This window comes from Desmodus rotundus, chromosome 6 (genome assembly GCF_022682495.2).
Source record: "Desmodus rotundus isolate HL8 chromosome 6, HLdesRot8A.1, whole genome shotgun sequence".
NCBI lineage: Eukaryota > Metazoa > Chordata > Mammalia > Chiroptera > Phyllostomidae > Desmodus > Desmodus rotundus.
In genome coordinates, this window is record NC_071392.1 from 97,315,721 (window position 1) to 97,343,598 (window position 27,878).

A 27,878-nucleotide genomic window follows, 5' to 3' on the forward strand; every position below is an offset into this window, starting at 1 on the left:
GATTCCCGCGCACCTTACACACTCCCCCAGCTTCCTCCACAGCGGTTGAATCTCAAGGGTCCAGCGCAGGCGTCCTTCCCGGTCCGCACTGCCAGTCTGGGGAGGGGAGGGCCGCCACGGATTCCTCCCTCCGCACCCCCCGCGGCGGCCGGCCAGGCGCTGGGCACCCCGTGGGCACTCGGCAAATATTTGCAGAGCTCACTATAAGGAATGAATGAACCCATTGGGCGCAGCTAGGGGGAGGGCGGGGCCAAGGGCAGGTGGGAGGCCGCGGGCGCGGGAGGGGCCCCTGGAAGTCCGTCCTCCTCCTCCTCTTCCTCCTCCTCCCAGGCCCCAGCGCGCACCACTCTGGGGCTCCCGTGGCGGCCTCTCGTGTGATCGAGGGCGCGCAGGCCCTGGAGAGCGACCCGGGGCCCCTGCTCTCGGCGCGGGAGTTCTGAAGGGGGTGGTTCGCCGCCGCCCGAGGGCCAGAGCGCCAGAGGAGCGAGTCGAAGGAGCGCTCGCCCGCCCGCCGCCTCGCAGCCTCCCCGGCGCTCGCTCTCCGGGCTCCTAGGTTTACTGGCTGCTCCTCCCACCCGCGTCCGCCTTCTTGCTCACTCGCTCGCTCTTTCAAGCGGGTTTCCAAGCCTAGCGGGGCGCCCGGGCCAGTGCGGAGTGAGGGGCCCCCTGGCCAGAACCGAGCCGAAGGAGGGGGTCCGGGCAGACAGCAGCGGGCCCGGGAGGGGCCATGTCCGGCGCGGGCGCCTCGGGGCCCGTCTGCTGCAAGTGACCTAGCGGCGTGGACCGCAGCCTGTCCCCCTCGCCGCCTAGGGCGGCGCGGGCCCCGGACCCGGGTGCCCAGGGCCCGGGTCGCGCGTAGAGCCGGCGCGATGCACGTGCGCTCCCTGCTCACAGCGGCGCCCCACAGCTTCGTGGCGCTCTGGGCGCCCCTGTTCCTGCTGCGCTCCGCCCTGGCCGACTTCAGCCTGGACAACGAGGTGCACTCGAGCTTCATCCACCGGAGCCTACGCAGCCAGGAGCGGCGGGAGATGCAGCGCGAGATCCTCTCCATCTTGGGCTTGCCCCATCGCCCGCGCCCCCACCTCCAGGGCAAGCACAATTCGGCGCCCATGTTCATGCTGGACCTGTACAATGCCATGGCGGTGGAGGAGGGCGGCGGACCCGCCGGCCAGGGCTTCTCCTACCCCTACAAGGCGGTCTTTAGCACCCAGGGCCCCCCTCTGGCCAGCCTGCAAGATAGCCACTTCCTCACCGACGCCGACATGGTCATGAGCTTCGTCAACCTCGGTGAGTGCGGGCAGGAGGGAGGGGTGACCGTGTCGGTCAGAAGGCGCTTTGGAAAGGGGAGGAGGGGTCCGCTTCTTCCATCCAGCCCACTCTGGCCGTTTATGCCAGTAGTGCCTGGCCAAGGCTCCCCTACCCCAGGTTCCTAGTGGACCCCACGCTGTGCGCGCCCCAGGTAGTGCGAGCCAGGCTCATTTGCCTGTGGGAGTTTGGGGAAGGGAAGGACTGGTTTGGAGGCCCCTCCGGGTTAAGTTGGCGGCCGCACCTCTGGAGCTGGAGACGCCAGGCGGGCCGCGGCTCAGTTCAAAGCGCGGAGCTTGGTCATGTGAGCTGTGCCCGGCCCGGGCGTCCGCTCTACCTGGATTTAAAGGGCCCTGCCCGGGGAAGCTGCCTTCCCGCCCTTTCTGGGCCCCTCTCAGCCCTGCCTGGCCCTGGCAATGCGGGCGACGCTCCCCATTCCCCGCCTTGGCGAGCCCTACCTGTCCGTTCTCGGTGCGCCCGCCCTAGCTTGCTGTGCGCCCCGAGCGCCTCAGGGCCCCTCTCCTGGACGCCGGGCGCCCCCTTGCTCTGAGCTCTACTGGCTGGAGCTGGGGAAGAAACGTTGCCATTGCGAGCTTTCTATTTTAAATATTTAATGATAGGTCCCGGGCGGGCAGAATCCATTTTCAGCGTTTATCACATGTGGCGTGCAAACCACGGCTTTGGGCGATTGGGTGGTGGGGGATCTGCGAGCAGACGCCGCCGGGGGCGGCTGGGGGACCCGGCTCCGGACTGGAGCCGCGACGGCCCGGGAGACCCGAGGCTGGGGCGGCGGAGGGGGCGCCGCCGCCTCCATCTGTGCACGCACACTCACCAGACTTGCTCAAACTCACCCCCGGCAGCGCTGTGTAGGGCTGATGATCAAATATTTGGTTTCCGAGATAACACGCCCCGATAGCGCTGTTTCCTGAGCCGCTTCCCTTCTACGTGAGTAACTTGCTGCGAAAATCCGAACGGAGTCAAGACAGCAAACTCCACGCTCACGGGCGCTGTGTCAACATGGAAACAATGGTACCCAAGCCCCCCACCGGGCACTGCGGGCGCGGACGGAGGGCGCGGGGAAGCCGGCATCGGCCACAATGCTTCCCGCTCCAGATAAGGTCCCTGCAGTTCCTGAGATGCCATTGTCTGCCCTTAATAATAGCCAAACAATCCAATAGTGAAATGAGCTTCAGCGAGCAAGGGGTGGGAGGCTTAGATGCCAAAGTAACTTCAAGAAAGTTTAAATTATACTAAGCAGCCTGTTAGGACGAGGCAGCTCCATGTGTCCTGATTTAGAACAATCTCTAAGATGTATGAGGTGGAAAAAAGCAAGGTGCTGATCAGTGAGGTTCCTGTGCTGGTGTGTCATCCCTTCCCACTGGAAGAAGACCCCAGGAACTGGAAATAGATTTTCCTGCGGGGAGGGGCAGGACAGGACTGGGGCAGGGGGCTTAGGGAGTGGGAGCTAGGGGTCTGATCTTTCATTGTCTGCACTTTTGTCTGTGTGGTTTTTTTCTCTAACAATGTGTATTTACGACCTATACCAGAAACTAAAGAAAAAACTCCAACTACCTAGAAATAAGTAAATTAAAGCGGATCTCTGTAGCTGTTCTGAAGCTGGGGGTGAACCAGGGCCCTTCCTCTGGCCAGGGTTTATGGCATCCCAGTTCGGTTGGGTACCCACGACTCCCAGCAGATGCAAGCAGGTCGCAGTGGCTGCCTTCAGAGCCTGGCTGGGGTCATTAAAAAGGTATTTGTAAGCCCTGGCTTTGCAGATTCCGTGCACCAAGTACCCTGCTGCTTATGGACCAGTAGCGGGGCCAGACCCGGGCGCCCCACCCCCTTCCCTGGAGAAGGACTGGTTGCCAAGTGGATGCCCCTGGGGATCTCGGGGCAGGGCTGTTTGTTCCCCTTGAAGGTGGGAGCAAGCTAGGACTTGTTTGGGAAGGCCACAGCCGGGTGGTTTTCCTCCTCTGGCTGTACACACACCTTTCAACCCCGTTAGTTCCATTGCTTTCATCTCAGAAGGACAAAGACGGGCTTGTCTGAGCCTCTTAATCAGGCGGGCGGGCTTTGGGCTTTGGGCTTTGTGGGACAGTCCTGACTTTCTCAGGTCTGCTTTCTGAAACATCACTCCAAATTAGAAGGCAGAGTGGCTTTTTAACAGAGTGCGCTGACCTTGTTTTCTTTCTTTCTCTGCCCCTAAAACTCGAGGTGATTAGTGGGGTGAAAACCTGGAGTGCAGTTTGGCGGGACTCTTCTGTAGCTGCTTCTAAGCTTGACCTGTTTCTGCTCAGCAAGAGGATAAACTGCCTGTCCCTTCCAATCTGTAGTGGTCCTGGAATTTCTCCCCAGGAGGGGCTTGGGGGTGGTTGGAGGTGCGTGTAGGAAACTTGCCTGGAAATTGAGTTTGCTGAGAAAACACTGGATTTTTCCTTGGATTGCAAATCATTGATCTGTAATGTAGAAAGTTTTCTAAAGGTGTGTTTAGTCTCACACTTTACCTAAGAGTGAGAAAATGTCACTCGTCCATATCAAACCATGACTTGTTATCATGCGGGGGACCTGGGGGGACTTTGGGGGCTGTTGATGGAGATCTTGCAAGGGGTGGGGCGGGCAGGGGGAGGCTGACTTTCTCCATGGCCCCTCCTCCCTGCATCGCACACTGTGCTGTCCTGCAGGGCTTGGGAGACCTCTGCCTGGATTCTGAAGGCTTTTGCAGACCTGGTGCGTTTGTTCTTCCTTCTGTCTGCAGCCAAACTGGGTTTTGTTCCTATAAGTCCTTGGAATTCAAGCTTTTTGCCAGGCTGAGTGGGATCTACACTAGAGAGGGAACCAGAGGGGAATTTATGACAAAACCAGGTGCTGAGAGAGAGAGAGAGGACTTCAGACTGCACCGTATGACAAAGAACAGCCTGTACAATAAAGCCCGGTGCGATGCTGCCTGGGAGGCTGGACTGACACTCCCGTCGTCCCAACCTGAGCCCTTTAAGTTCAAAGGCAAGATTTGTAAACTGGTTTGGATTAACATGCCCCCGACTCCTCTGTGTAGACTTAATTTTTGGAATTTAAAACAGGCTACCTCCTCTTAAACAGTCCCCAAGCAACTGAGTTCTGCTGCTGGCATCCAGAGATAACCCCCCCATCCCACCACCCCCACCCCACCACCCACCATTCTTTCTTTGGAGAAATCCAGCAGTTTCTTTTGGAATCTTCTAAAGAAGCTGGCTGGCAGGAGGGGTGTGCGATGCATGTTTATCTCTGGTTTAGGCTCTGAAGGAACCAACTTTGTTTAATCTTCGAAGCTAAATTAAAAAAAAAAAGAGAGAGAGAAAGTTGGAAACCTATCATTATCGGGCTCCGCGTATAAAAGTGGCTTTTGTGGACGCCGCAGAGGAGGGGCGGAGGGGCGAGGGCCCTTGCTGTTTGACTTTTCCTTTGTACCATCTGGCGATCCTTTTTGTTGACAAGTGTTTGGCATTAAGATCTCTCCTTTTGCCCCTTAAGAACAGGCCCTACCACTGTAGAGTATTAGAAAAAGATTCTGTTACAGTTTAAAAATTTCCTTCAGGGAGTGCTTCGGGAAGGGAGCGCGGGCCGCAGGCATCTGCAGCTGTAACCTGGCTTGTGTTAAGATTTGGAAGGGCTGTTCCACATTCCAGCGCGCGGAGAGCGCGGCCCTCACTGGTGAGCAGCCAGAGGTTAATATAGATGTCACACAGACTGTCCCTTCCCTCTCTCTCTGCAGAGTGCCTTCGCCACAGGAGTGCGCCCGCAGCTGTGCTTTCTGTGACCCTTTCAGCATCGCTTCTTTTAAACCTCATTTTCCCGATTCTATAAATCAAAGATCTCCCCCCCCACCCCACCGCCCTCTCCCAAGGATGTATGTGACCTAGATTTGAACTTTTTTGATCTTCTTTGAATTTCTCTTCTGGAACCAAAGCAGGTTATAAGGCCGAGCCCTGGATGCCAGCTCCGGTGGCTATTTTTAGTTTTTATTCCAGGCTTGTCATTTGGTTGGGGAGTGGCCCATTGGAAGGGTAAGGGAGGTGGCCCAGATACAAATCGATTTCAGGGCGCCGAAGGGACGATGCTCTGGGCGCCCGGGGAGAAGACGACGCTTCTGGGATGCGGCCCTGGCACGCTCTGGGCCGGGGCTTTGCGCCGGGTAGTGGGCTCTCTGGCCTCCGAGGAGATAAACACAGCTGGAGTGGGATCCCTGACCACCGGAATGCCTGCGATGTGAGCGAATGTCACATGGCCGCTGGACGCGGAGACCAGTGATGACTTCATTCCAGGGAGAGTCCCGTCTAAGTTGATTGATCACCCCTATCACTTCAGTACTTTTCCCCCTATCGGGTAAGGTCATATTTGGCCTGTAGCGAGACTGACAGTGTCCTAACCCTCCCCCAGGCCCCACCCTGCCCCTCCCTGCTCCTCCGTTCAAGCAGCTGAACACTTTGAGTGGAGAGTCCTTCGTACCAAAGGCTGCACGATAATTTTTTTGCAATCACTCTTCAGACCTAGCTGGGGGCTGTTGACACACTGTTTTGTTTTTTTTTTTTTCCCTTGCAAGTTGCTGCAACCGTTTCGCCCTAATGCACGCTGGCCCTGTCACTGGGGGTTAGGGCACAGGCAGGGATGTGTGGGACCTGTCATGTATTGTCAGAAGGAATGCGAGGATTAGCCTTTAAAGTGAGGTGGATGGAGAGCCCTGCAGCTGTGTACACTTATTATAAAAGATTTAAGTCCCACTGGTAAAATCAATATATTGAATTGCATGACCCTCTGCTTTTAATTAGTTTAAATCAAATGCGCCGGTGCCATTTGCCTCCTCTAGCCTTCATGGGGTGAGGAAATACCAATATTTACATAGAAACTGTTAATTTGTGGTGAAAATGATAACACATTTAGCTTTACACACCCAAATTGCCCCGACTTGATGGATCCCAGATCCACGAGGAGTGGTGGGGTGATGTCACCAGGGTGAGGGAGCTGGGTGGTGGGTGACATCAATGTCGTTCGTCGCTTAGACGGCTGGGTGCCGGATGCAGGTGGGGAGAGCTGTGGGTGAAGTGCCCGAGGACGCTCGGCTTTCCAGACACTCGCCGGTTCTTTCATTGCCAGCCAGAAACCTTGCGATTCACTCCCATCGTATCTAAAAATCTTTTCTCCGAAGCGTTCTTTCCAAACTGGGAAGCAGGCACTCGCTTCTCTGGCGGTTTTGATCTGTTCTCCCAGCACGCTGGGTCCCTTGCGCGGGCAGCTCAAGGCACGGCGCTTTATTTATTCCAGAGCTTGAGGTTTTTCTTTCCAGTCGCTGGAACAGTTTACGCAGGGAGGGTGCGTGCGCTGCAGACTGTGCCGTGTGCGGCCGCGGTGATTCCGTGAACCGTCCGCTGTGAGCTGTGTGTTCAGCTGCCGTTGAATTCTGGGTTTTGCAGCAAATGGCATTTGACAAATAACATTTGACAAAAATGGGACTTGGTATTTCTTAATAGGGAACAGATATTTCATAGTGAACCTTCCCCGGTGAAAAATGACGCAACCCCAACGTGAGATGGCAGTGCGGACGAATCCCAGCGCCGCCGCGGGGCCTGTCTCCCCGCCCCGGAGCGGAGTGTTTATGATTTGGGGGACGTTAGGAGCGTATGGAGTTTGACACTTGCTTATGTGCAGCCCCCGAGTAGCACGTGCGATGCCGCCCTTTCAACATTTGTGTTGGGAGGCATTGTTGGGAGCCGTGCAAAGCCTTTGCTGATCCGCGTGGAGTGGATTGAATTAATGACAACTCCGAGAGCACCAGTTTTAGGGTAATTGCTTTATTGTTTTGGAGCCAGGGCGCTTATAATCCGGTTCCTGTACAAACATGTTTAACGTGTGTTAATGCATTTCCAAACCAGAGCCTCTCAGCACAGCCTTGCTTTTCATTAATTGATGTCGGTAGCATGGTACAGTATTTCAAAGGGCTGGCCAAGTATAAACTGTGTTTCCAATTTCCTTCCTTTCCTGTGTTTGGAATGCCAATGTTAATTTGTTCCCATGCAGGAGCGGGGCCTGCCAACTGCGGCTTTCTATAAAGGGCTTCACCGTGAAGGCTTCCAGCCCTCGCGATGCTTGGGGCTGCCTGGCCAAGTTCCCTGACACTTTGCAGCTAATTCTGGATGATATATGGAGTGGGGGGTTGGGGGGGGTTTCCTGTCGAGTAACGGAAGTTCTCGGTGACAGCAGAGGGTGTGACTTGGCCGGGGAGAGTGAGTGGCACGGCATCCACAGCGATTTTCTTTAGACACAGCTTAATCCCACATGTCTGTTTCCACTGGGGTTGCATCTTAGTGCGTGGCCTTGAGAAAGTCACTTAACATCTCTGAGTTGGTTTCCTTGTTTTCTGCAGCTGGGTAACAGTCCTCTCTTCCATAAATCTTCACGAAGACAAACATCATATCATGTCTGTGTAGAGTCTGGCACATAGTAGGTGCACAAAAAATGGTAGCTCTTGTGTTTATTGTGGTGGCCAGATCACTATTCACTTTGGTATGTTAGTCCAAATTTCAGTTTTTAAGTATTGAATCTTAGAATACTGAGATTAAGCCACCCATGTTATTTTAACGATGTCAATCAAGAAAATGGCCCCAGAGATGTATTCCCCTCCCCACTCAGAGGTCAGTGAAACATGAGTGAGCACATCGGACTCCAGAGAGGGTAAGGAGTGTGCAATGCTAACTCTTTCTCGCCCTTGTAGCATCGATGGCTACTGAAAAACTCCACTGCTTGGGAAACGGAAATTTGAGTGAGGGCTACACAGGAACTCTTTGTACTGTCTTGCAACTTTTCTCTAAATCAAAAATTATTCCAAAAGAAAAAGAAGCTTTACTTTCAAAAAACCGCATTACTGAAGTATTTCTTCCCACCCCTTTGCTGGAAGATGGTCAAAGTACAAATTGTCTTTTCCTTCAAGGGAGTGACGAGCCCAAAGCATTCATTAACAGAACGGCACAACTTCCCCACTTTTTATGGGAGCAGGTGCAGAGCTGCCTCCCTCCCCCAGCTGCGGTCAGGCTGCGACAAAGCCTGTCGAACGGGCTCAGGGCCTTTAGAAGCCTCTGGAGACCGGGGGATGGAGAGCCCGTCTCCAGGGCCTGAGCTCCGATGGGTGGGCTTTCTCCCTCCAAGCTTCCCATCCATCCCCCGCCCCCACCCCGGCTCTCTCTGTGCCGTCTGAGAAATCTGACTTGGCGAGTATTAAGTTTCCCTGCATCTCAGAGGTCACGTGCTATTCTTTCACAGCTTTATCTCCCCAGAGTAGCTTTCAACTTTCCATCTTTTGTTGTCTGGCTTAATTAAATTTGGCTGTGAATAAAAACTGGCGCTATTTCCCAAATCAAGGACTTGCATGTTCTTAAGCATCGGAGTTAGGCCTGTGCTGTCTTGTAATGGCAGCCTCTGTCTCCCTTTCATGTAGTTTGAAGAAGAAGAAGAAAAAAAAAATCTAAGCACTTAGCATGACAGGCAGCCTCCAAGGTGCTCATCTGCCCGGCAATTTAACCGTGCGCACAAAGGCGGGCGAGTTACTCTGTGGTTTCCAGGACTTGTGTTTTGGCCTTTGATAAAGGACTTCTTTTCTTGACTGTGTTTTCAGACATCTGTCCGCTCCTGCGCCGGCCGTCCCTCACAGAGGTCTCACGGCACAGGAGGGGTCCAGACCGCAGCGGCTGCGTGTGCACACGAAGACGTTCTGAGACGCGTCTGCTAGACAGTTTTTAACCTGGCACCCCCGCTCAGAAACTTCTGAGCACGCACTCCACATAGGAATACATCGTGCCGCTCTCGGCGTACCATAGCTTGTTCTAAATAAAACAAAGACTAAGACAGAAACTCTGACTAGGAGGCACTCATAAAAACAATCCGAAATTCTAATGTTACCTAATACACGTTTTAACGAATTGATCATTCATGAACGCAAGGACTTTCATTGCCATCAAGGAGATACTTAACTCATTTTGCTGTCACTGAAATTGTTGGTGTTGATGCAGTGAGACCTTTCGAAGGCGTGGTTCGGTGGTTTGGGGTCAGTGAGCTCAAGGTCTGGTCCGAAAGTTTGATCCTTTGGTTCTTCCTTTGTCTCGTCAACACAAACGGATTTATTATGTGATGACAGTGAGCCCCACAATCTCAGTAGGTTAAGACTCAGAAGGTTTGTTGCTCTTGTATATTAAGTTAGGGCTCCATCGCACGTTGGGAAGGCGCTCAGATCCCCTTCGAAGGTCACCAATTATTACGCCAGAGAGAGTGGACAATGTGAGTTGTGCAGGGGCTTCTAACATTTTCACCAGGAAGTGACCCAAGGCTTCTCACATTTCATTGGTCAGAGCCAGTCACATGGTCCAGCTGACCCAAGGTGGGTAGGAGGTTACAATTCCCCCCTTGCTTAGAAAGCGCCTGGGAAGTGGCATTGGTGACTCTCACTCCCGCAGGTGAAGGCCGTCTTACCAGATTAAGAGGTGGAAACAGAACAAGTAAACTGTCAGCTGCAAGTCTGCAACGAGATCTTGCGTTTAAATCTCGCTCCCCAGTAATGCAAAGATTGCTGTTGAAGCTCAGCTGGTCCACTTCCATCTTCCCTCATGTCCACCGGTCCTTGAAATTCACTTAGTTGTAATTGTGATATTTTCCCCCCTGGATCCCGACGGATCCCTCTCGCCTCTCCCTAGTGCTTGCACCCCATTTTGGAGACCAGTGTTTCCAGAAGCTCCCGCATCACTGAGCTATTCTCGTGGTTCAGCAAGAATAACCACTTCTCTCCAGCCCCACTTGTAAAATGTCCCACCTCTTTAGGACTTGTCTTTCAGCAAAAGCGAGCTGTTGCTGTAGTTCGCCGCTCCACAACCCGGAGAAGTTGGGAGCCTGACTCGGGTCCCACTCCAGGCGTTTGTCCTGCCTGGCGTGGGTCCGGCTGAGCAGGGCATGGCCGGATTCATGAGCCTGTGTCCTGGATGGGGGCGCGGCTCTTTCCTCCTGGGCCTCAGGGGCACTTCCCAGTCCAGGCAGGACCTTGCATGGCTGAATCTAGACACCAAATCCAGAGACTCCTTCATTATCTAAATCATCGCTGGGCTAAATCCCAGTGACCCGGTGGGAGGGGTGAGTTGAGACCCCTCTGTAGCAGTAATGGATTTCTCCCCGCTTTCTTTGTCCGGCTCCTCATCGCCTTCTCCCCACATTCTGTAGAGCAAGCGGCGTCCCCACTTTGGGGATGAGGAAACTGTCGGGCCCCACACCTGCAGAGCCAGGAAGCGGCAGGTCGGCATTGGAATCCAGCTCTTGCGGAATGTGAAGCCAGCCTCTCTTTCCTCCTGGCCCTGTGGGGGTGCGAGTGGGGTGGGGGCCACCGAAACAGATGCTCAGCCCTCGGTCTTGACTTTGTGGGTTGGTGCCCTGAAGAGTAAGGTCCAGATAAGCAGTTCAGACCTTTCCCTTTCGATATCCACCTGCTTATTGTGACAACTGCCCTCTCCTGGTCTCTGCGGCTGCGACATAATCGTCAGGGCAGAGGGCCCTGCGTGCCCGTGTGCTGGGTCCTACGTTCGCCCACACCCTCTGGGTGGGGAAATTCCAGAGGCAGCCAGAGGTGGGGGTTTGAATAGCAATACCTCCAGACACTGTCTAGAAAAGACCATGGGGGGGGGTGTGTTGCCACATGTACCAGAATAAATATTGCACACTGTCTGTAACAGCATAAAATCACCACAGTCTAAACATCCACAAGCAGGGGATTGGAGAAGTAAATGTGTAACACATTGACGTATCCATCGGTCATAACCAGAAGGGAACACACGCATTTCTTTTCTATGTATCGACACAGACTCAAAACAGAAAGCAGGTTGCAGAAGGAGGTGTAGGGTGTGACCGCGTGTCAGTGTGTCAGACACACTCCCACGGGCACCTGATGATCCTGGATATGGTTGGTGGGTTCACACAGGTGTAGCGAGCTTGTGGAAACACGGGCGGCAGGACCCGCAGCAGCTGCCTGCGGGAGGCAGGAAAGGGATGGGGCTGGGGACATCTTTTAAACCCATGGCCACTGTCCCTGTCCAGTTCTCTTTCTTTCAGCAACAGGAAGCCATTAGGAAGTGCCATGTTGGACTCTGGACTGGACCTTGGAGCAGGACCACAGCCTCAGTGGCAAAACTGGGGCAACCTGAAAACGTCTAGAGTTTCGTTACTAGTGGCACATGGATGTTAACTTCTTAGTTTTGACAAGTCTCTCCGGGTCATGGGAGATGTTCATGCTGGGGGCAGCTGGGCGAGGGTGCATGGGAACTCTGTACTATCTGTAATTTTGCTGTGAATCAGAAGTTATTTTAAAATAAAAAGTTTATTTAGAAAAAAAAAAGCAACCACCATGTTAAGTCTTGTTAATTGTTAGTGTGGGTAGCTGGGTGTTGGTTACATTTTTGTCTGCATTCTTTGTGATTACATTTTTCCGAGCCTCGACAACCCAGAAAAAGCCCTCCTGCTGGAGGTGAGGAGAGAGGCTGGCTATTGGTGGTGTCCCTGTTTCCAAAGCTTGGATCCCGGAGAGCCGGCCTTCGAGTGTGTTCAGGGTACCACACCCCAAAGGCCAGTAACGTATCAATCCACAGACCCCCGAACATGATGGGGCCTCAGCCAGCAAACCCTGCTCGGCGGTGCCCTGAGACCTTTAAAACTCCGTCTCTGTTCATAAGAAGCCCCGTATAAAGCAGTCATTGGTTTATGAGCAAGAAAGAGGGGGTGTGGGGGTCGTTTTAGGGTTTTCGGTTTTCCTCTTGGTCCTGAACTTCGTAAAATGCCCCCCACCGTCTTCCCCCTTCTCAGGTTCCATTGCTGACTGACTTGACCTAACATTGGTTGAGAGAGAAGCCCTTAAAAATGGCAGTGGGGCCTCAGAACCTTCCAGGGCTAGTAAATATTTATAGGGTGGAGGCACTGGTTGGTCATTTCCTTTAGGAGGAAACAATAAATGAAGCTACTTGCTTATACCTACTCAAACCCTGAGCGCCTCATTGTCTTAATACACTGGGGGTGGGGCCTGGGCCGGAAGAGGGGGAAAGGGGATCCAGAAATCTCCAGGGATCTCGTGGCCCAAACACCCTAGGACTTGGGAAGTGCCCCTTTAGGCAGGTTTAGGACAGAGTTCCCTGCGGGGCACTACCGATGCTTTTAGCCAGGCAGTTCTCTGGTGCGGGGCCTTCCTGGCATTTCAGGATAGCGGCTCCTTGGCCTCTACCCACCAGATGCCAGGGGCACCCCTCTCTAAAGCTGTGGCAGCCAACAGTGTCGCCAGACATTGCCAAATGTCCCCTGGGGGACCACATCGCCCCCCCATCAAGAGCCCCTGGTTTAGGTCACTTTCCTCAAACTTGGAAACCGATTTGACTGCATTTGCTTCAAACGCGCTGGCCCATGGCAGCGAGTGGAGAAAGCAGCATTTCCAGACGGGTGGGTTATTTTCCGGTTGAAAGGAGCCCAGATGGCTATCACCCCGCGAGCCCTTCCCTGGGAACACCACTCACCACTCGCCTGCCTGCCTGCGAGGCCAACATCCTGGGGACGAAGGTGGAGGGCAGAGCCCTGACGGGCCGTCCCATCTCCGGGAACCAAAATGTTTTCACAGTGCCTCTTGCCCGATGGTACCGAAAGATTACTAAACACACCCTCAGAACTGGCCCTCCCCCACCCCCAACTTTCCTCAGGAGGAAATACGGCCAAACCCCTCTTACCTGTTTCCCTCTCCTGCTGGTAGCTCCGTGGGGCGAAGGGTGGTGAGTGGAGAAGCTGCCTTTTCCGAGCCCCCCTGTAGCGCAGAAGCCGCCCAAGCAGAGGCTCGGGGTCCGGGACCTGGCCCGCTGTCCGTTTTTGCGAGCAAGAAGGCCTTTTACGTTTTTTGAAAGGTGATACCTGATCAAAAGAAAAACAGTATTTCGTGCCGTGAAAAAGAGACGAGATTCCAGGCTTTGTCGGAACACGTTCATCGTGGGCGCAGCTCCTGGGCTCCTTTGCACCTCAGGGACGGGCGGCGTCGCCCGGGAGACCGTGCCTTCTCCAGGGGCCAGAATATGTCCTCAATGGGCCATTCTAGAAGTTTGCTGACCCCTGCTTTAGGTGGCCTATACCCTTTACCTGGGAAAAGGTAAAAATATTATTAAAAAGCCTGCCTTTCACCTGCCCCTTTGTCCCTCCGAGACGCCCAGGGACGCACAGACACCCTCTGTCCCCCCGGATATCCAGAGGAGCTTCTTCTGGTTGAGGAAACTGGGGGTTAAACAGAGATCCCTCTGCAGACTTCTCAGCGTCTGTGGCATGGGACCTGCATTATGAGTCCCTGTAGAGGCCCTGGAGAATTTGCTCGCCTCTTCCTCAGTTCCATCTGTCCCTGCAGCTCCCACCTGTGATCTGTTGGCAAAAACTTCTCCCGAAATACGTCAGGTGGCAGTTACGGCTGGCTCTGGGGTCAGACCCTGTGAGTCTAAATCCCACCGCGGCTGCTGGTTAGCTTCGGGACCTCGGGCAGAGGATCGAACTCCGGGTGCCGTTTCCTCTTCCCGGTTAATTTTGGTGCCCGCCTCCCGGGCTCCTGGGAGGATCCCCGTGCAGAGGCAGGAGCAGAGCTGAGCTCGGCACCCGTGTGGCATCCGGCTCCCTGAACGTTAGCTGATGGCAGAGAGAGGCACTGGCCGGGTCAGACGCGGGCCACTCTGGAGCTGGCCTGCCTGTGTGGGTCCCAAGTGCCCTCTTGGCATCTGGGGAGGTGGGATGCGCTGCCGGCTCATTCCGGGACCAGAGCAGGGATGTGGGTCAGGCTGACACCCCTGCTGAAACGGGGGGTCCTGGCTGTGTTGATCGGAGGCAAGACACACCAGGAAGCTGGTTTTCTTACTACCAACCCTGCTGTTCTAGAAACCTGCTGTTCTAGAACGCCGCCTCACGTCCATCCATGTGGGGATGCTGCATCCATGGACAAGGGAACGCTGAGCTGCCGGGACCTGTGAGTGCCTGCCAGCGCTGGGCACAAACACCCCTCAGATTCAGACCCTTGACTGTGGGCTGGCCCACTCTTAAAAGCAATTGATCAATCAATCAATCATGGTGAAATTGTTCTCTGTCGCTCTTTCCTAAACCCTGTTTGGTAGACTCAGTATGGTGGCATTTCCGAGGCCCTGCCCCACCCCCCATTTTGATATGGACAACTGACTTTTTTCCATCTTAAGTGACGACCCCCTTACACCAGCCATTCACCAAATAGCGTGATTCCTGCCTTTGTTTTTACATGTGGGAGAACCGACTCTTGCCCAGTTTTGTGGACATCAGGTCTGGCCTTGAGTCCCAGGTCACTGGTGTGTGACCTCAGGCAAGTTACTGCAGGTTCCGAAGTGCTCTGGGCCTCAGTGGCCTCAGCGCTGGACAGCTCAGGTGGCCGCCCCAACAGAATCCCCCAGCCTGGGTGTTGCTAAAGCACAGACATTCATTTCTCACCTTCCGGAGGCGGGGAGTCTGAGATCGGGGTCCCGGCCTGGTCAGTTCTGTTTCTCTCTGCCTGGCTGGCAGACCAGACACATACTTGCTGTATTCTTCCTGGGGGCGTGGGGGGAGATGGGGGATGGTCTCTAATCTCTTCCTCTTCTTATAACGGAACTAATTCCATGGTGGAGACTCCACCCTGATGACCTCATCTCAACCTAGTATCTCCCAAAGGCCTCATCTCCAAATGCCATCTATGTTGGGGGTAGAGCTTTTAGCACTTGGATTTCGGGGGGACAGAATGCAGTCTGTTCCAGTTCCCCTCTAATGTGGGGTGGCTCAGGGCCCAGGGTAGTCAGGGTCAATGAGATAATGGCGGGGAGCTCTCGTAAACGGAGGCCGCACCTAGGGCCCCCTCTGGCTGCAGAGTCTTCTAGTACCTTCCATGACAATGGACTCTTGCCTGGTGTCTTGATTAGTCCTCCAGTTGCAAGTCATTGGGGATGCCTGGAAGTTCCTCTCCAAATCCAGTTCGGGCCCTCGTATTCAAGACCATGCATTTCCCTGAGTAACTTCGCATTAAAAAATTACGTTTGTGCTATTTACTCAACTCCCACGATAGATTCTGACAAGAGGCCCGGACACTTGACAACAACGTGTGACGTGCAGCTGCCCCTCCCCCGGGGGTGGAGCTGACAGCAGGGGCAAGGACAGAAACTGGCCACAGAGGAAACCACCTTTGAAATCCCTTAGGGAGCTGCCCTGTTGGACACAGAGACACTCTGTCTCTGTGGTTAGTCCCTGTTGCCGGTTTTCCTCCAGCGTTGGGGCAGATTACTGCTTCTCCCTCGGCACGTGAGACAAAATAATTGGCCCAAGTTTAGGGCCCATATTGTACCAAAATGCTCATCTTAAGACACTAGCACCACCCTCAGGGACAGAGATGCTGCGAGACAAATACCTCCCGGAGCATGCTCCCTGATTCTGTGGAGAGGAACGATGTCTCATTTAGGACTTGTTCAGAGTCACAGAACACCCGCTGAAGCACCGAAAACATGTCGCTATCCCCCATAACAGCAAGCCTTCAGGGAGGTGACCCCAAGTTTGGGATAGCAGCCTAGTGATGTCATCTAGATATCCATGATCTTTCCAGCTTCTCTCTGTGATCCTGAAATTCCTCGTACCTGTTACCTCATGGTTGCAAGATGGCTGCCACAGCCCCACACATCACTTCCTCATACAGCCTCACAGTTAAGGCAGGACAAAGAGAAGTGTCCAAAGACTTCTTGCTTATCTATCTCTTGGTTTCCTAGAAGTTCTTTAGGAGACTTCTTAAGTCCCATGGGCCAGTCTGGTTCATAAGGCCAGGTCTTGCTGCAAGGAAAGATGGGAAGGTATGAAACTCACCTGTGGCCACCACAGTGGGGTGGATGGGGAAAGCGTGTCGGAAGTGGTTGCTAGGTAGACACACTCAAATGGTATATTGTTCCTCTCTCCCTCCTTATTGTTGTTGTTTATGGGATCTGTAGCTGGGTTTCTAGAAGTTATTTGCACGTGTATTTTGGCTCAACTCTGTGCCCAGATAAATAGAGGCCCTATTCCAGTTTCCAAAGTGCCCACATAACCGTGCCGGTGAGATCTGTGCAGAAGAACGGTGGTGTGTTGACATTAGTGCAGCCAGGCCCTCTGCAGCCTGGAGAGACTGTAGTTTCTCTTTCAGCTCAAACCTGTGAGTAGGTGCCACTTTAACCCTAACTTTGACGCACGCATGGGACTCCAGCCAACAGCCAGTTGCTCGCTGAAAACAAACTTTGTTGTGTTTACTGACCACTCCTGATCTCCTTAGATATGGGGCAGAAGTTCTTGGAAATGACTCGAGGAGGTCAGGCATCATTGTCCCCTGGGAAGAAGCAGAGGCCGGGGTGAGGCTTGGTCTGAGTTCTGCTTGGGGGACAGGTGGCTCCTGTTTCCCGTGGGGTAGAGGATGAACAGATCAAGGCACTCCAGGCATTTTAAGAATCTGCGTCATTGTTTGCTCACCGAGGGTGGAGAGCTGCTTGGAGGAAAAAGGCCTGCCCTGGTGGAGCCTCGTAGGCCCAGTGGCAGCCTGAAAGGGCCTTTCCGGTCCATGGGGCCTGGGCACCTGGGTTACTTATGCTTGTTTGCAAGAAGCACTGCAGTGAGAGCGTATCCTTAGGCCCACTGCTTAGAAAAGACGGTCCGGGGGTAGGGGGTGGAAGCTATTCTCAGGGCTTGTTTGTGTGAACCAAAGTACGTGTACAGAATTGTATGGTTGTGTGCAAAAGAAATACGTCCAAACTAGTTTAAGGAGGAAACCAAGGCATCCCCAAGCCTTGGGAAAGGACTCAGCAGCAACTAGAAGGACCTTAGAGAGTCCAGGGGTTATTCTCTCCACATCTCTCACCTCTGTGCCAAACAGTGCCCCTCTTACCTCTCTGACGCACTGGATACTCTGCTGCCCTGCCTGCTGGGAGAAAGTGGGCCATCCAGACCCACTGGTAATCTGGCTAGGCACCGGCCTGCTTTCCCCGCTTCCCTAGCAGGTTAGAGTGGCCACGGGTGCCGTTCTAGCCAGTGGGACACACGAGGGGGGTCTGCTAGGGGTAGAATGGGGTGCGAGGTGGTTCTGAACATTTTGCTTCCTGATGCGTGACCGCTGAGCAAACAGAACTGTCTATCCTTTCCCCCTTGTTTGTGCTTTGAATGTGGCTCTGTGACGTTTGGAGCCACGGCAGGCATTTTGTGACCATGAGGCAACAAGCCCAAGGATTGAACATCAATGTGAGGACAACAGCAAAACCAAAACACAGAAGACACTTGAGTTCTTGATGACATGGTTGAGCTACCACACCCAGCTGAAATTCCTGGGGAGAGACTCGTCGGCAGCCAGAATCATGGGCTCACTCATGAGTCAATGGGGTCCAGAAGGTAGATTCTGCTACATGAACAAGGTTGCTGGGGGTCAGCCTCTGGCTCCTTGTAGCTGAGGTTGGGGGTTAGGGGGAACGCCAACTATCCAATTATAGCGATGCCATTATGATATAGTTAGCCATTATCATGATAATTAATTAATAATTTCCATGACAACCATTCAAGTGGGGGCCATTATTACCCTACCTATTTTATAGACCAGAAAACTGAGCACAGAGAAGCTGGCCCAGGATAGCCAGGGAGTGTATTTGAATTCAGAGGTGTCATTACTGGTCCCTCCCTCTTGCACTTGATCCTGAACTGCTCCTCGGCAAAGCAAGGGTTTGGAGCAGGTTAGCAAACAGGCTTCAAAAGGGAGGGCTCTACACGAGGGCAGTAGGGAGCCACGTAAAGATTTCACAGTGATGTGCTTTAGGCATAACATACCCTGTGTCCTTGATTATCTGTGGTTCTGGAAACAAGATGTCAAAATTGATAAAGGCGGCGTTATCTTTCCCCCGCAGAACGGTCACTAAATTGACCGCACCTCCTACGGTAGAGGAAGTATGGAAACGAAGACTTCTTGAGTAGAACTGGACATGGGGAAAGCCAGTCTTCATTTATTATTAATCAAACTCTTTATCGAGGTGTAATGCATGTGCAGAGCCGTGCACAAGTCAAGAACAGCTACGGGTTTTTGCAGAGTGAACACATTTGGGTAACTGGTGCCCTGTCAGGGAACCCGGCCTCCCAGAAGCCCCTCCCACCCTCACTCACAGGCCATCGCCATCCCATCTTCTGAATCTGTGGGTTAGTCCCGCCTGCTTTAAAACTTTAAGTTTTGCTGCACAAGAATTCTCTGAAATCACTGCTGATCACTTCCGCTGATTTGGGGAGGTGGCCTCAGCCAGGACAGGAAGTCTGTTGGCAACCCTGCTGGTGGCGTTCAGCTGTGGACCCCAACTGTCATTTCAGAACCAATCTTTGGTTTGCTCTCGATTCTCCTTCCTTTACCAGAAATAGGTTCGGAGGACAACAACGCAGTGTTAAGGGTGTTTTGGTTGTTCAGCTGGGGAGTTCAAGGGTAGGTTGTTAAAACTGTGACCACAGCAAGAAAGAGGCTCTTGAAGACTCTTATTTTGAAAGGCAGATGGGAGCCCCGCTCAAAGGAAATGCAGAACAACATTCTCCTTTGCTGCACCTGCACCGCCGGGGCCTAATGAGTTTAGGTTGATGGAACCCAGACCTCAGGAAGGATTATAAATTCTCATTTGATTTGATTTGCTTCTAAAGTACCTGAAACCAGCTGTGCCTGCCCAGCTGACCCAGGACTCTGGCTGCTGTGGGGGAAGGGCCGGGCAGGCGCCCTCCCGGCCTGGGAAAGGGGGTCACCGCAGCAGCCCCTCTGCCCACCTCGGCTGCTCCCAGAGCCCCATGGTGGCCAGCCTCCATCTCCTTGAATTCCCACAATAGCCCCCTTACCTGGGCCTGTGAATGCCCCCGTCTCATGGAGTGGGGGGAGTGAGCCTCCCAGGGGTGGCTTACCTTGTCCTGAGGCTCTGGTGGTGATTGGCAAGCCTGCGCTCAAACCCAGGCTGTAGGTTCCCCCCACCCCCCGTGGCCCATCTCCACCCCACGGGGTACGTTTCCAAATTTCTTCACTCAGACCCTTGGGGCCCTGCCTACACCAGGCCGGTGAGTGCGACGGATGGTGCAGTGCAGGACAGCACAGTAGCGACAGTCACCACTGTGCCGGAACCCTGCGTGCTGGCACCACGCAGGCGTCCTCCATGCCAGCAGTCCTCAGAGTGGGGGCCCCGACCGGCAACATGGGCGTCTCCGAGAACATGTTAGATGTGCAAGCTCCCAGACCTCCTGCATTAAAAACGCTGGGAGACAGCCCGCCGAAGCCGGAGTTGCTCTCACCATCCTCCAATTTTTACAGATGAGGAGCGACTGGCTAAGCACCTGGTGGATGGGAGGGTGGGGACCTACACCCCCACCCGGCCCCACGGGGGATAGCCGTGCTTGTGCCCTCCCCGCTCAGGTCTTACTGTCGGAGGTAAACCTAGAAGACAGTTCATACAGGCCCATCAGTGAAATAACGAGCGTGGTTTTAAGCTCTAGGAAGGGAAGGAAAGGAGCTGGCAGGAGCGGGTGGCCTGGGCTGTGACCACCGCACTGGGCCCGGCTCCGCCGAGTGCAAGGAGCCGTGGTGCCCGTGTCCTGGAGCCAAGCCCCTGCCCTTGCGCCCCTGAGCTTGGTGGGTCTGATGGCTGTCCAGTGTGATGTCCTTCCCCAAGTGACAAGCTTGGGTCATCGTGCCTGATTCACAGACAGAACCGAGAGCCACGGAGCCGCCCGTGTCCAGCCCGGGCCTGGTGCACAATCTGGAATTGACTTCTCCCTCCTTCCGTGGAGCGTCTCTTCTTGAGGAGAATGCTTCCTGTCCATCTTGGAGAACACACCCTCAGATGCTGGTTGGTTACGTCATTGTGTTGCTTTAGGCCCCCTTTCCGTCGGCACTCCGACGCTGTGCAGCGGTGCTGCGAGACGGGACTTCCTGGGATGCTGCGAGGCCTCTGCGTCTGTGCTGTCCAGGGCGGGAGCCGCTGGCCACCTGTGGCTGTGTAGATTTAACTCCACACACGGAGACAAATTTGAATGTGGGGTTCCCAGCCACGCTGGCCCTGCTTCCAGGGCTCGGTAGACACACGTGGTTAGGGGTGGCCCTAGTGGCCAGCACAGATGTAGAATTCAAACTCGGAAGTGCCAGGCTGACCCGAATATAGGGCAAAATTGGTAGAATATTGGCGACTTTATCGGGTACAACCTATTAGAGGAGAAGGATACTTCAGACCGATGAAATCCATCCCTTTGTTATGGAGGAAAAAGCTGGGACCCAGGGAACCTGGGGTCCCCTGCCACAAGCTGAGAGCCAGGTGGGACCAAAACCCAGGTTTTCTGACTCTCCTGAGGTCTGCCTGTGAGCCCGGGGATCCCCATCTTGGCCTGGTGGACAGTGGGCTGGACCGCGCCCTGTTGTGAGGCTGCCCTGGGCAGCGCAGGACACGTAGCCCTGTCCCCGGCCACCGGAAACCAGTAACACAAATCCACGACGTGAATCCAGGCGTCACCCGGTGCCCCTTGATGGGCGAGGGAGAGGCCACAATTGTCCCTGGTTGACAGTGGCTAGTTTAGCTGAAAATTGTAACTAGTTTCCATTCTTTTCCCTCCCTTTTCAGTTAGCCAAGGATGGGATTGGGCCCCGGAGATCCCTGGGGGCCGAGTTCCTGCCCTGAGGAGGTGGGGCGCCCGTGGGTGAGGGACTGTGGCCTCGGTTTATGTCGGAAACACTGACAGGCACTTACAGCCCATTTTTCTTTCCTGCGAGCGTCTGGGTCTCTTTAGGCAAACGACTGGCTTGGCCCTGGAGATAATTAAACCCATCTTTTTTCCCTCTCCCCACCCCATCCCCTAAACCCTTTGGTCCATTCAATTCACAATGATAACATTGTTCGAGCACATGTTGACACCGAAGTGTTTAATCTTGCGGTGCAGTAATTCTCTGGGACCCACCCCCACCCCCACATCTGGGCGGCCAAAGCCAGGCTGCCAGAGCCCTTGCCTACGCACCTGTGTCTCAGGACGCAGCCCCCAGCATCTAACAAGGAGGCAGTGTCTCGGAAGACCCTCTCGGAGCTCCTGGCACTGGGTCCTCAGTGGCCTTGTCGGTGGCCCGAGCATCGGGTGGAACGATGCAGATTTGAGGCAGCAGCAGTTCAGGGGCTGGGGAGACAATGCCTCTTGTGTGCCCTCCCCCAGGCAGGCCCCTGGCCCCCGATTTAGGGGGGCAGGGGGGCATGATGGGGAGATGGGTTAATGCTACAAAATCTTAAAACTGTCAGCTTCGCTCAAGGGTGACTCTGGCATTGGGCCAGAGCAAATTTACAAGCCAGAGAGAGACCTGAGTGGGCTGCAGAGTCTTTGGTCTCTGAGTTCCATTTTTAAGGAGACGGATGTTGTAACCACGTCACATGGACCAGGAGCTTGGTCTACTTCGGAGCAATCCTTATGTGATCGTCTTCATAGCTTCAAGGTCGGGTGGTTCTCAGTTTGAGGGAGAGAGTGCAGCTGAGTGTTGAAGGCCACATGGGGATTCAGACCAGCTGTATGGCCGTGGGCAAGAGACTTGGCTTCTCTGAGCCTCCATGTACTCGTCTGTAAAATGGGCACGACGCGTGTGTTCCCTCTGTGCAGGGATTCAATGAGATGATGTGTGTGACACAGGGGATATGGCATCCAGGCTGGTAGGCAGACTTTGATAATGGTGGCTGTCCCCCCCCCCACCCAGTAGGGTGGCCCTTTCACTATTGAAATGAAACGCCCGAAAAGAACGAGTGGCGGCCAGGATGTGGTGCACCTGGAAGCCTCGTGCGCTGTGGGCGGGACTACAAAACGGTGCAGCCTGCAAGGGAAACGGGATGACAGTCCCTCAAAGAATTACAAATAGAACCACCATGTGATATCTCTGTGCAAAAGAATTAAAAGCAAGGTTTCAAAGAGATATTCGCACGCCCGTATTCACAGCAGCATTCTTCGCGGTAGCCAGGAGGTGGACGCAGCCCCAGTGTCCATGGACGGAAGAACAGATAAACAAGATGCGGTCCATCCGTACAGTGGAATATTATTCAGCCTTGGGAAGAAATTCCAGCACACGCTACAACAGGGGTGAACCTTGAAGGCATTATGCGGAGCAGAGTAAGTCAGCCACAAAAGAACAGATTTGCAGCAGCCCACTGACGTGAGGCACCCAGAGTCACCCCCTTTACGGGGACAGAAAGGGGAACCCTGGGCGCCAGGGGCTGGGGAGACTGGGGAATGGGGACTTGTTTAATGGGGACAGACTTCCGGTGTTGATAGATTAAAAGAGTTCTGGATATTGGCTGCACAGCGCCGTGAATAAACTGTACGCTTCGGGATGGTTAGGATGATCGATTTTATGTTAAGAGTATTTTACCACAATTAAAAATGAAAATTTAAAAACGGTGTCCGCCGCCTGGTAGTTTTGGGGTCAGGGGCATGACAGCAGCAATGTCACTGGGCTTGTTATGAACTCTGTCCTCTAGCAGGACAGCTGGGGGCCCTTGCACACCCACGTGGGGCGGTCCAGGGTCATCAGTGCTCGTAATGAGGACACCGAGGTGCAAGGGGACACGAGGTATCAAGCAGCTGTCATTTTAGACTTCTATGCAGCGTTCCTTGCCTCTGGGTTCAGGACGTCTCCTCCCTTCTGCTGCAAGAGCTGGTGTGCAGCTCACATCACGAAGACAGCGTGTTCCTGTTAGAGTTGCTAGGTGTGTCTGTTCCACCCTCGAGAACTCCCAGTTTATGGCAGGACTCTGGCAGCCTTTCAAGCTCCTTCATCTCGCCATGGACATCTCACGTCCCCATGCTGCGGGACTGCGGTCCCCTCCTGACAGCAGACTCGGTAACATCAACCCCAGGGAAGGCTGGTGGGCGCCAGCACTTTGGGATGAAGGTGTTCCTGCAGGAACGGGAGGGATCTGGGTTGCAGGTTTCAGAGTTATATTGGGGTAGGGACTCCTCAAGCAGTCGTGGGTCCTCGGAAACTCATTTGGAGCTTCTGGTTACATTGTGGACTTCGGTTGGTTCTGTGGGTTCCCAGAGCTTTATTCTCATTAAAGGGGTTCAGGGGTCTGTCCCAGCCGTAACTGGAGCTCCTCCGTCCAGTCTGAGCTCCTGGAAACCAGTCTCTGAGGGAGGAGCAAAGTTCCCACGCTGGGCTTGCAGGTTTTCCCTGGGAAGCGTGCCTTTGCCCATAAAATATTCGGTCCCATCTCATAGCTTAGTGGCATCTTTGGGGCAAACCGCATGGTCCGAAGGCTAGCCAGCCTTTTTCTGAAAACCACACAGTTTTGGAAGGAGCTGCTGGGCGGGGACGGTGGTCACCACCCATTTACTGACTCACCTCAGCCGGCCGGGAGAGGGCTTGGGGAGGAAGGAGTGAAGACAGCTTTGTGCTGCTGATAGCTCCCCCTCCCCCTGGCACAGAGGTCTTGTCTGCAAGTGGCCACCATCTCGCTCTGCAGGTGCCTTTTCTGCCTGGATGTCCCCATGAGAGTTACTCCCTGAGGTCTGTGAGCCACCGATGACCAAACCCAGTGAATGGTCTCCCTGTCCTTTTACATCTGAATCTGGCCACCATGTAGTCACCTTACCTTGCCTGTCCTTGGTCCTGCTCCTCCTCCCAGGCCCAGTTCTCCTGGTAGCGGCCACATTCTTCACCTCCCTCCAGCCCCCACTGTCAGCCCAAGGCTGTGCTGATCTTTCTCATTACATGTGTGTTTTCCCTGCAAAACTTTAGCCACCAGCCCAGCCCAGCAGCCCCACACTTGGTTTCCTGCCAGGGTTTCACACCTCTCTCTCCAACTGTCCAGTCCAGTTTTTCACGCGGGGTGTTCACAGCTCACCCCAGGTTTTACCAGTCCACAGCCACCTGTGTTTTCTTCCCTCCACTTCACCTGCAGAGCTGTTCCTGCAGTATTTACATCTATACCAGTGGCACCATGGCCCACTAGGCTTTCCTGGCTACCTGGGGACATCCCTTCTCTAGTCCTTACCCTTCACCGGCTTGCATTTGGTCCATGCTGACTTCTGCCCCTCCCTCCAGCTTCGTTTCCTGTCCATTCCATCTCTCCCGCAGTCCAGACCTGGGATGAAAAGTATAGTCACTTTCTCAGGCAGCCAGGGTTGGTAGTGGCTGCCTGAGTGCCAGGTTGAAGCGAAGGGTGTTGTGATTGTTTAGTGATGCCTACCTTGGGTGCAGGAAGGGAGAAAGGGGGCACGTGTGCTGGATATGCATCACCCCCGGACCAGACCCTCCTCTGAGCTGCCTGTCTCTGTTCTCACCCACCATTATCCACTTCCCACAGCGTCACCAGTCCTCTAGCTAAAACGGATTTGATCAAGGCACCATCCCACATAACGCTGGACCGAACCAATCATGGCTGATGGGGTCAGTGGTTGACCCCTTAGCATAGCACCCAAGAACCTCGTCAAGAAGGAATTAACTTGTGTCTTCCTTGTTATTCCCAACAGACTTCTTGCCTTTCACCAACATGTGGTCTCTCTCTGCCTGCCGTGCCCTCCCCTGTCCTCCAGGGCTGGTCCACCTGAGTACTTCCGTAACATTCCCTAAATGTTCCCTGAACATTCTTCCATTCAACACCTTTCCTGTGAAGTACCCCACCTCCCTCCCTGCTACCTCTAAACAAAGGCACCAGGATTCATGAAAATAAACTAAAACGAGCTCTTGCTGTGGGGATGATGTCTCACTCGGCTCCATACCGTTACCCCCAAATCCTTGACATAAGAACAGTGAGGTGCACCTGCGGAAGGCGGGCCCTCAGCCCACTGACCTGCAGTCCTTCCCCGTGGTGTTTCCCTGGTAGGAGCGTGTGCGGGTGTCCATCACGGTGCAATTGGTAGTGGCCCCAAACTGGAAACGACTCAAATGCCCATCACAAAATAAGCCGAGGCCTGTTCATACAATACAGTGGGGCCCTGGACAGCCGTGGAAATGATGAGCTACCACTACAAGCAGGAACCTGGGGGTGCGGGGCGGGGGCGGCGTGGACGCAGGTGAGTGGAGGCAGCAGACGTGGAAGGTGAAGCGCCAAGCAGGCAAAGTGAGCCTGTGGTGTTGGGTGTTAGGGTGGCTGGCATCTTTGTGGAGGGGGCGCTGGTGTTGGGGAGGGCGCCTTGTGGAGATGCCCTTGCTGCTGGTAATCAGTGTCCTGCTCTGGGCGTGTTTACATCGAGCAAGTTCACTGAGCTTTGCGACCACCTCTGAGCTGTGAGTTTTACTGTATGCATATTATGACTACAACAGCTTACTTAAAGCCTAGACAGGAGTTATGCAGAATAATATATTCAATCCAGTAGATTTATGGAGCCCTACTAAGGCTGTGCTGGACACCAGGGGCTCGGGGTGGAGACAGTCATTGTCCCTGTTCCTAGGGGTCAAGGGGTCATCCTGAACTTGGAAACTACCCAAGTCCACATACAGCAGATTCATGGCACATGCTCACCTGGAGGTAACCACTGTTACCTGGGTGTGCATCCCGCCCGTGCACTGCCCGGCGTCTGTATAACCGGCTGTGATTGCTTTACCCAGAGCTGCTTTGGCTGCGAAACTAGCAACCTGACTCTGGCCTAAAGGGGATTGTTTGAAGGGTGTCCACACAACTCCCAGATTGGAAGAACTGGGGAGCAGGCTGGACTGCATGTGGAGCAGAGGTCACCCCTGAATGTTAGAGGGTCATGAGAGCTGACTCCCAGTGTGTGGCTTCCTGTCCCCCCTGCCTCTACCCTTTATTGACACCCTGTGGCCCAGAAGTTCCCTTCCCAGGGCCAGCCTTAGGGCCATTATTCCAGAAAGGTGCTAGGATCGGCTTTGGGGACAGTGCTGGGGCCCGCTGCTGCCCAGAGGGTGTTTTCCGGAATCCACTTTCTTTGGACTTACGTTTGGTCTCGGGGGATTTGGGCCCTTTTAATCTTTTGAAGATGAAAGTCTTCGGTAATGCCCGTGAGCTCTTGTATCCGGTGGGGTGTGGAATGCAAAGGGCAGCAGAGAAAAAGCTGGATTTCTGGGCTCTGCCTTTCTCAGAAAGCCCAATTATATATACATAAAGTTTCCTCTTTGGACACAGGGAGATATCAGCGTTAGACATTTATTTGAAGTCCAAGTCTTGGGTAATCCACCATGGTAATTTAGGAAGATGGGGTAAAGATGTATTTCCTCCCTGAGAGCGCGTGCCTGCTTCCATCTATACTTCGGTGGTGCCGATCAAACAGGCCTGGCCCCCGAGGGAATGGTGTGGATTCCACGCTGGGGAGTGGCTCCCACGTGAAATGGAAACCTTGGGAAGATGAGACTTGGAATGGGGATGGGCGTTTGAATTATTCACTGCTCTTTTTCAAAAATGACTATCCTGTCTTTGATAAATCACAAAATTATTTTCAGAATGTGGGATGATAGGGTTTCAGGGAGAACAGAATGGCATGTGGTCCATGCCTCCTGTCTTAAAGTAACTAACAAGGAAATTTGCTCAGCAAGCCATTCCCGAAAGCCTGCCCATGTTGCAAGAAGTTTAGTTGGATACTCTGTTCATTTACCCTTTTTAAAAGAGAAACTTTATAACCCCGCTCTCTTAACTGTTTGATCTCTAAAGTGTCTTCCCAGTTAAGATACATTTAATCTTATATATTAAAACAGTTACATATCCACCTGCTACAATAAACTTTATATTTGTGATTATGTATCAATATTTTCTTTCTCCATCGGGTGTGCGGCTTTTAGCAAGTGTACCTGTGTTAAATGTCATGCTCATTCAAATGTTTCTATATCGTTGGCTCTATTGCACTTTTTCCCCAATAAAGTTCTCTCAGTGGAACTAAGTAAATACCCACACGCAAACTGCTGCTGCTGCACTGGGGTCCTTCTCCTGGCTCATTGTCCTGGACACCCTGAAACCATGGCCAGCACGGACTGCTTTCCATCTGCCGGGCACTGTTGCAAGTGACAGCTCCTATTGTCCTCTCAACAACTCACTGAGAAAGGGCCATCATTAGTGTCCTGGAGGAAGGGGACGCACAGAGGTTAAGAAGCCAAGGCCACGCAGCTGGTAAGTGGCGCAGCTGTGACTGGAACTCAAGCCACCTGGCTCCACATAATGTAAAGGTCAAGAGTGTGGGTTTTAGAGTTCAGCCACTCACCTAACTTTTACCTTGGGCAAGTCACCCGACTGCCTGAGCCTCGGTTTCCCCATCTGCAAAGTGGAGATCGGTCCTGCCTCACTGGGGTCCATCAGACTGGCGCAGAGTCCTCACCTTGGGACCCACCACAGAGCAAGCACTCATAAACATGAGTTCTTTTGCTCTTCTGGGTTCTTCATCCATCTTTACTGTAAAGCACCCAGGGTCGCAGCCCCCATTCCCTGCTCGGTTGGTTGTTGTGTTTGCCTATCCAGGTGTGGCCTATCCCAGCACTGGGAGTGGGGAATCTGAAGCGTATTGGAGTCTTGCTGTGTTCCAGCTTTGGGCCGTACTGGGGAATA

The 27,878-nt window shown here is 53.8% G+C and overlaps 1 protein-coding gene across 1 annotated transcript in view; it reads left to right on the forward strand.

Annotated features, from left to right (window-relative positions):
- The first annotated feature begins 339 nt into the window (after nucleotides 1–339).
- The window catches only part of BMP7 (bone morphogenetic protein 7), a 70,789-nt gene continuing 43,250 nt past the window's right edge, over nucleotides 340–27,878 (forward strand). The window contains exon 1 of the mRNA XM_024559645.4: nucleotides 340–1,287. Within this exon, the coding sequence (XP_024415413.2) occupies nucleotides 870–1,287 (418 nt within the window). The 5' untranslated portion in view covers nucleotides 340–869. The remainder of the gene's footprint in view (nucleotides 1,288–27,878) is intronic.